This window comes from Taudactylus pleione, unplaced genomic scaffold (genome assembly GCF_031769625.1).
Source record: "Taudactylus pleione unplaced genomic scaffold, aTauple2 ptg000039l, whole genome shotgun sequence".
In the NCBI taxonomy this organism is placed as follows: Eukaryota; Metazoa; Chordata; class Amphibia; order Anura; family Myobatrachidae; genus Taudactylus; species Taudactylus pleione.
Genome location: NW_028284441.1, coordinates 6,462,468 through 6,471,527, shown reverse-complemented (window position 1 = coordinate 6,471,527; position 9,060 = coordinate 6,462,468). Strand labels below are relative to the sequence as shown.

The 9,060-nt window shown below is 38.6% G+C and overlaps 1 protein-coding gene across 1 annotated transcript; it reads left to right on the top strand.

Annotated features, from left to right (window-relative positions):
* The first annotated feature begins 4,784 nt into the window (after window positions 1-4,784).
* AGTR2 (angiotensin II receptor type 2) lies at window positions 4,785-7,412 on the top strand. Its single transcript, XM_088452609.1, has 2 exons — window positions 4,785-4,811; window positions 6,298-7,412. Exon 2 carries the CDS (start codon window positions 6,306-6,308, stop codon window positions 7,410-7,412), a length of 1,107 nt encoding a protein of 368 aa, XP_088308735.1. The 5' UTR covers window positions 4,785-4,811; window positions 6,298-6,305.
* Window positions 7,413-9,060: the final 1,648 nt, after the last annotated feature.

The window sequence follows — 9,060 nt, the reverse complement described above, 5'->3', positions numbered from 1 at the left end:
GTGGTGCTGGGGGAGTGGTCGGTGAAAATGCTGTTGCATGGATGTGCATAAATTAGCCACTGCGACGGCATACGCAGCTTGAGCACTCACTGCGAGCGATGAGGTTAGCAATTTCTGAGTAAGGTCAGACCTGTTGTAATTATGCGTGAGGGGCAGATTTTACTTGATGTTCCCAATGTATACGCAGGATTGCAAGGTATTACGGATGTGCGAAAGCGATAGTGGGCGTCTCTATGCTGGCTTTTGGCATCTCTATACTAGATTTGCGACTGCAGTCATTAGCATTTTTCGCAGCAGACCTGCGTGAGTAAACGCAGCTGCGATCGGAATAGCGATCCGTAATGAATCAGGCCCTTTGTTTTAGTATAATTATAATGCAACACCCAGGGACAAAGCTGGAGATGGTGGAGGTGTGTTTTGGGTGTTTGGGGGTGGGGGGCATGTGCCTTGGCTACCAGAGGGGAATGGGAGGACAGGTGATGCAATTGGTGTGAAGGGGTGATTCAATTGTTTTCACTAGCAGCTGGTAGTGCCAGGCACCCAACGGAGCACTTCAATTACTTTGTTAGGACGTGAACAGCTGCCAGCGTCTGCATTTCTGCTGGCCCCTTCCTGAGGAGACAACAGAAATGTGCCATAATTCCTGGTTTTGGGAGCCGAAACGGCCGTTTGTGTGCCTTAACCTGGACTTTAGACAGGTTTAGATATTTTACGCGGCTAAACCCGGTCTAATTACACGCGAAGATCACAATAATTAATGGGCGCCCAAAACAATTGAATTGCAACTGAGGGTGCCCATTAATTACTGCGGCATAAAACAATTGAATCGTCCCCTGAGAGCCGAAAGTGAGAAATTATCATCTAGCGGCCCCACTCGAGAAGCTGAGCTCACATCCCTCCCCTGTTCCATTATGAGCAGGCTTAGGCCCCCATTTACTAACGAGTTTTATCACCAAAACGAGTGATAAATGTCACTGTGTATGATAAATGGTGCTCCAGCCAATCAGCTCCCAACTGTCATTTTTCTAACAGTTGACAGTTGGGAGGTGATTGGCTGGAGCACCATTTATCATACACAGTGAAATTTATCACTCGTTTTGGTGATAAAACTTGTTAGTTTATAAGGCCCTCAGTGTGATGAATCATGACAAACTGGACACGTAGATGTCGCAGGTATCACTGGAAGGAGATGGGCTGGGCACTGTCTGATTAGGACTCCTATGAGCCAGACCAGAGCTCATCACTGTATCAGCAGTCTGACATCCAGCCTCAGTCTACAAATGCCCTGGACGCCCTATAACACAGTTACTTACTGAGTCAGTACTGTGGTATTTGCAGCTACAGTATATATAAGCTGGTGCACTGAACACTGTGTTGAAGAAGTGGGGTGGTGTACAAATTCTGTGCAGTGGTAAAATGCTTCTGGCTTCTGAATTCAATGACCATGTGATTATATCTTTAAAGACCCCTTGCCATATGCAGGGTATGGGGTTCTCACTTGTTTTGTTTTGTTTCCCCCCATCTAAGATGTAATCACTGGCTATCTTATAGAAGTCATTTTTTTGTGTAGAGATGTTACCACATGTGCACCTTAAAGCCAGAAGTTTATATTTTTCTGATTGATAAATTATTTTTTTTAAATACATTTTTAATACATGTAATTTATGTAGAATAAATCTATTGTTATTATTTAACGCTTGCCACTCTACCGTCTAATTATGGTGCACCACCTGCAATTCAAATTACACACTTTACATAACAATTACAAGAGGGGAGGGGCAGGGGGCGCAAAGCTGAGCCTTTGCCCTGGGTAGCAGAAAGCCTAGCTTCACCCCTCGTTACACCTATTCAAAGTGGCAGGTGCATCGCCCAGGCACCTAACTCTGTTCAGTCTCTTTCAGGCTAGAACAGATCATTATATTTAGGTTCTGATGAATATAAAATGGACAGGTGCTCCTCATCTGCAGATTCAGTGACAAAGTAGTTGAGAAGCAGCTGACAAGTGCAGTATAAACACAGATGCTAAGAAGAATGAGCTCTAGACCTTCTCTCAGGATAAAATATTAATAATTCCCATGTCAGCTTTTCCAACATTGCCTACAAGATTCCCGACTGTCAACCTTACTACAATCTTTACCAGCCTCTCATACCAAATGTTCTTGCATTCAGTATCGCTCTGGCTCTTCACAGCTTTCACTGGGTTCTGGAGCCTACCCATCCTAATTTGAAGGTGGAGGTACAAGGAGTGCCCTACCTAGCCCCTCTGGTATGGATGGGGATGTTATGGACCTCAGAAGTGGCAATGAATTACACCACCAGGATTCCCTAAATCTCCCATGACATTGTATGACAGGGTACTAAGGGCCTCATTTAGCTTGGTTTGCAAGTCTGCGTTTGCACGCACACGGTCTATGTTTGCGTTCTACGCATGCATATGCATTACAGTGCGTGTATGCGAACCAGCCACTGCGATCGCGAAAGTGAATGCAGCGAACACGCAGAGCCACTGAGAAATGATTGACAGGGAGTACCGTTTAGAGATGGAGAGGGGGTGGTCGAAGGAACGCAGGCACGCCTGTATGTTTGTATGCCGTTACAGGGGCGTGCATAATTAAGCCCCAGCAATGGCATACCCAGCCAGAAGTCTAGATGGCGACAGGAAGCATTGCAGTTTGTGAGTCAGGTCAAGCTCAACCACAACTGTGCGTATGGATCCGATGTTACTGATGTTTTTGCTGACTTGCGGAAGTATGTAATGGGAACTGGGCGGCTTTATACGTTGGTGGGCGTCTTGGTATAGTGCTGCGATCGCATGCATTTGCATAATTTCAAAACGCACAGGTGCGTGCGATTGCACACTTGCGATCCAAGCTGAATGAGGCCCTAAGGCCACACTGCTGTGTGCTGGGCTGCAGAGATTCCAGGGAGGCCACTGAGCAGCAGCAGTCAGTCCTTTCTCTCCCTGCCCAATGTGTTGCTGCCTGTTAAATAATTTTTCATTATGTCTTTGTGTTTACTTTAACTAAGGCTTCAGCCACTTGAAGCTCTACAGTTGTTGTTGAACTACAAATACTAGCTTGCCCCGCCAGCCAAAAGAATGGGGGATCGCTGGATAATGCCTTTAATATATAATCAAACCTTACATGACCCAATGTGCTGTCTTAAATACTGTACATAATGTATTCCCGACATTCAGCTTTGTATCAAATAAAATTTGTCATATGTTCCACTAAGGACAATCCGTCCCCTTATCCCAGAAGCTGTCTGACTAGCACTTATTGGCCTTTATTTATATTCATGTTGTAGTAAAGTTTAGAGTGTATTCTAGGGACAAGTACAAGGAGGATTGTCTGTCGTGTACTTTTTATTAACTAAGAAATTAAAATAACATAAATTGTGCAGATAGTATAACAAAGTTGTCCAATAAATGCTGATCAGGTTCATCTCAATTTGTCACCTGCCAGATTCCATAAGATGCGAGCGGCTCTTTAATTATTCCACTATCTGGAAGCATCTTTCTGGGTAGGCCTAATTCTCTATTGTATCCTGTAGCAGGAAATTATATATAAGCTTGAATTTAAGCAGGTGAATCAAATATCCTTGAGGTTCCGATGGAACCTCACTTGCCAACACTACACAAGTTATCTATGAAAAACCCTATAGAGGTGCAAGCAGAAAATGAGTGAGGGGTTTCCTCCCATAATTATACTTTTATTGCACAGCCACACATTGTGCTAGGTTCCAATAAACCTCACGGCTAATTGATTTCCCCCCTTAATCCTGACTATAAATTTATTTCATGAACGTGCTCATCGTCTCAAGACTACAAGAATACATCTATCATTAATAGTGCAATCTATATGTATCTATAGCCTCATGCCTCAGTGATGTCAGTATCTACATTTTCATCAGTGTTGGTTTAATCTACAAATGCCCACCCCACTATGTATAAATTACAGGTAATAATAATATTACTGGTGCATCAGAAATCTCATACAGGTTGAGTCTCCCATGTCCAAATATTCCGAAATACAGAGTTTTTTGAGCATGACTGAGATAGTAAAACTTTTTTGATGGGTCAATGTACACAAAGTTTGTTTAAAGCACACAATTATTAAAAATATTGTATAAAATAACCTTCAGGCTGTGTGTATAAGGTGTATATGAAACATAAATGAATTTCATGTATGTACACAAACTTTGTTTGAGCCACAAAATTATTGAAAATATTGTATAAAATGACCTGCAGGCTGTGTGTATAAGGTGTATATAATACATAAATGCATTTTATGTTTAGATTTGGGTTCCATTCCAAAGATATCATTATTAAATGCAAATATTCCAAAATACAGAATATTCCAATATCCAAAATACCCCCGGTCCCAAGCACTTTGGATATGGGAGACCTGTACTACAAATTACCTTTATACTTATTGCCCTATTCTATAACAATGTTGTAATAATCTTTCCCTCTTTCTACAAGTTATATTCATTAAATAACAAAAGGATTTTAACATACAGATCTATCTAAAAAGCAATGCATACCAAAGAAAGATTGTAGTGTATATTCCTTTCTATCTGACTAACTGGGAGTTATATAATGTGAAATGTAGTGAGATCACAAGCCTACAGTACATTGCCAGAAACATATATTGCCAAGAGTATCTGTTCCAATCCCACAGTGATGCAGGCTAACATCTCCCACGGGTATAAACAAAGGATATAAGAAATAAACCAGATATTTCAGGCACTTACTCTGGAGCAAGGATAGAACAGAACACATCTTTTCCGAGAGGACATTTTATGCAGTGGTAAGTCACCCAAAAATCTGCAAATTCTGTACACTCTAATATCTTGACCTGTCTTACACAGTAGTTTCAGGTTAAATACATTTATTTATTTTGTGCATTTATGTTAATACTGTGACTAAATGTCACTCAAAGTATAAAACTGGTGCTCAGGCATGAACAGTTAAATACTAAAAATCTTAAAACAATATAGCATAATTGGGTAAAAAAAAAGCCAATAGTAATACTTTATTAAAGAAATATTTAGTTTAAATATGTACCTCCTTTTGAAATATTTAATCCAATGTACATACAGGTAACCAACATCTTTTTAATAAAGAATTCAATAAAAAAAATAATGATAATTATTTCTAAAAGCATGTTCAGCTCCACATATAATAAAAGTATAAATATGTTTTATACTAAAAACAAAATTTTATATTAGTTATTTTCTCAAATCTGATCTGTAAAAAAGTGTTAGTTATAATTAAGTGATAATTATAAATCCCCAGAAAATTAAAAATAGGGAATTCGTTTTTCTTTTTTTTTACAACATATTGATATTGGATTTAGTCTGTGTTCAAACAGAACACAAATTCTGATAGAAAACAATGGAGACAAAGTTACAACAGTCACTATTGAGAAAATGGAATATGCGACATAATTTGATACAAACAAAAAGAAAAGAACATACTAAAGAGCAAAAGGGGAAAGTGTGATAAGGAATATAAAGGGACCATCCATGAGATTCACTGGAGAGGTTGCAGGTTCACACAAATTGAGAAAGCATATGAAAATCAGGGCTACAATACTTTAGAAAAAGTAATTTATTTGACGCAGTCTCTTTTTTATTATTATTACTTGACTTGCATTCAGTTTGGAGTAATCTGTTTCTTTACTGTGTGATACTTTATGGTATTATTTTAGTTCATTTTGCCTATTGCCAACAAGTCACAAATTATATCATGTAGTAGAATAATGGATGTTTTATTGTTACTACAGATTGAGTCTCCCATATCCAAAATGCTTGGGACCAGGGGTATTTTGGATAACGGAATATTCCATATTTTGGAATTTTTGCATACCATAATGAAATATCTCGGGAATAGAACCCAAATATACACACAGAATGCATTTGTGTGTTATATACACCTTATACACACAGCCTGCAGGTAATTGTATACAATATTTTCAATAATTTTGGGGCTCAAGCAAAGTTTGTGAACAGAAATGAAATTAATTTATGTTTCATATACACCTTATACACACAGCCTGAAGGTACTTTTATTCAATATTTTGAATAATTTGTGCCTTAGACAAATATTGTGTACATTGAAACATCAAAAAACAAAGGTTTCATTATCTCAGTCATGCCAAAATAATTCCGTATTTTGGAATATTTGGATATGGGAGACTCAACCTGTACTAAATTGTGATACTGTATATACTCACCTTGTGTTTACATGCGTAACTATATGTTTAATTATTTTTTCTTGTCGCATGCATCCAGAAAGAAGAATGTTCTACAGAAATTATTCCGTGCTCATCATCACAAGTGAAAATTTAAAGCATGTTCCTATGAACCTGACCAGTAACCTAACTCCTACAGCTTCATGCTTGAATAACACTTTTCCAGACTTTCAGGTCAATTTGCTTCCTGTATTCTATGCCTTCATTTTTATCTTTGGTTTCATTGGCAACAGTCTGGTGATTACCGTCCTTTGTCGCCAACGGGAGCTGAAATCCGTCGCAAACATCTATATTTTAAACCTGGCTATTGCCGACACATTATTTCTGGTGACTTTACCTTTTTGGGCAACATATTATGCATTTGGTTTAAACTGGATGTTTGGAGCTGTGATGTGCAAAATTTCTAGCTCCATATTATCTTTCAATTTATTCGCAAGCATCTTTTTTGTTACTTGCATGAGTGTGGACCGATATCTGGCCATTGTTTACCCACTTCGCTCACAAAGGAGGACAATTAAACAGGCGGTTGTTGTGGCTTTTGCTGTTTGGGCCTTAGCCGTCATGTCCACTCTTCCAACATTCTATTTTCGAAATACTTACTACATTGAGAACCTGGATGTCCACGCATGTATAATGGACTTTCCGAAAGAGGAGTATTCAAGTTGGTTTCTGGCAATGTCACTGATAAAGACATCCCTTGGGTTCTGCTTACCAGTAACCGTTATCATGACCTCCTACCTGATGATTGGTTTGCATCTAAAAAATCCAAAAGGGCCTGTACTTAACAAGCAAAACAGAGGTCGAGTACTAAAAATTGTGACTGCGATTGTCATATGCTTTTTAATATGCTGGCTCCCGTTCCATGTACTGACCTTTTTGGATGCACTAACCAGAATGAAAATTATCGTTGACTGCAGAATGAACACATTTCTTGATGAGGCTATGCCCTTGAGTATCTGCCTGGGCTTTTCAAACAGCTGCATTAACCCATTGCTGTATTGTTTTGTCGGGAACAAGTTTAGAGAGAATTTCTGGCACGTGTTTAGTAGTATGAAGCTATTACAAGACACAAATAGCCCACAGAACTCCTCAAGAAAGGGAAGCGATTTTAAAGAGCCAGAACCAAATGGAACTTATGAGAAAACAATTGTATGATCATTCTGACTTTATACTTACTGTGTAATCTAATTGTATTATCAGGTACATTTTTACCAGCCAGGGCGGCATTATTCTTGACAGACTTTTGGTTATTTCCTGGTTTAGTATATATAGCTGTGCAGCCAAAATCTATGGGAGCCAGCTTACATATTAATCCAATAAAACCATTTGACAGGTAATTTTAGCTTTTTCTCTCCTGTTTCAAATAGGTACTGAGCACTATTGAGCATTATCATATGCTGTGTTAATGAACAATTTAGCTAAGCAATATGTTTGCTAACTTGAATGTAGAGTCTAAGCTCATCTTAGGTTTATATGGGCACTCCATATTAAGGTACAATTTAGAGTTACGCTGGGTACACGATGTCGGACTGATTTGCAATTTCGTAATGAGAAATTGTCTACATTGTGTGTACATCAAACCTAGCAATATTGCTAGCAGCCTGTAGTAAGTTAATGAAGGCGAGAACATTGATTGTTCCGTCATTCATTAACCTATTCAGTGTGTATGGGGATTCCCCGCTCAAGTGTGTACACAGCTTTAAGCTAGGACCATACTGTAACTTCCTTGTTCACAACAAACTGTCTGGATAAGCTATTCTAAGTATTACACTGATATCCTAATTACCTCAGTAAATGTGAACACCAAACACAAAAAAGTATAATTTTATTTTCCCTTGCTCTGGCCTTAAGCCCTGTGTGTGTGTATATATATAATATACCTGTATATATATTTCTGAATTAACATACATTGCCATAGATTATCTTGAATAATCTTCTAGGCTTTACTAATACATTATAAATTAGATAATGTCCATCTCATAAATTTGCCAATATCATGAACGGTAGGATCACAGGGAAATTGTCAATATAGGTAATCACAGACAGGAGGACAGTTCTTGACCTTTCAAGTCTTCACTGGTAGCTAAGTGCTCGGATTAACTTTATTTACTAGAAGTAAATAAATTAAAAGCAAACAAACAAATCCAGCATATATTTATTTTTCCTTTAGATGACTTTATTATACTGACCTATTCATGACATTGTGCAATGTTTACTAAAAATGTTGCTGTATCTATTTTCTGTGCTTTTCAGCCATGTCTATATCATCCAGCAGTGTTTCTTTTACAAATGGTCATACATATTCTTTGGTGGTCAAGAGCAAAAAAACTGTTGAGATGGAAAATGTAATGCCGCGTATCCACTATGCGATTAAACAGAGCGATTGAACTATAACGACATCGTTATCATTCAATCGCTTGTTAATCGGCCGCAAATCGGGCAGTTTAATGTAAAAAACGACCAGTGATGTGCGCGGCCGCTGGTCGTTTTTGACATCTATCATCGACTGAGAATGCTGGTCAACCTGACGACGTCGTCAGGTTGACCATGTTCGGGGATGATTGATGTGCCGACTGATCGTTCGGTGTAGGAACATCATACACTGTGAAACGACTGCACGATTACAATGTCATAATCATGCTCTGGTTTCACAGTCGCCTAGTGGATGTGTGGCTTAAGAATATGATGTTTGAACAATCCTATGAATTTGTGAGAATTTAGTCATGTGATGCCTGGCATGTATCAAACCTAGATGCAGTTATTATAGCATCTCTCTAAAATTTGAGCAGTAAAACAGTTAAAG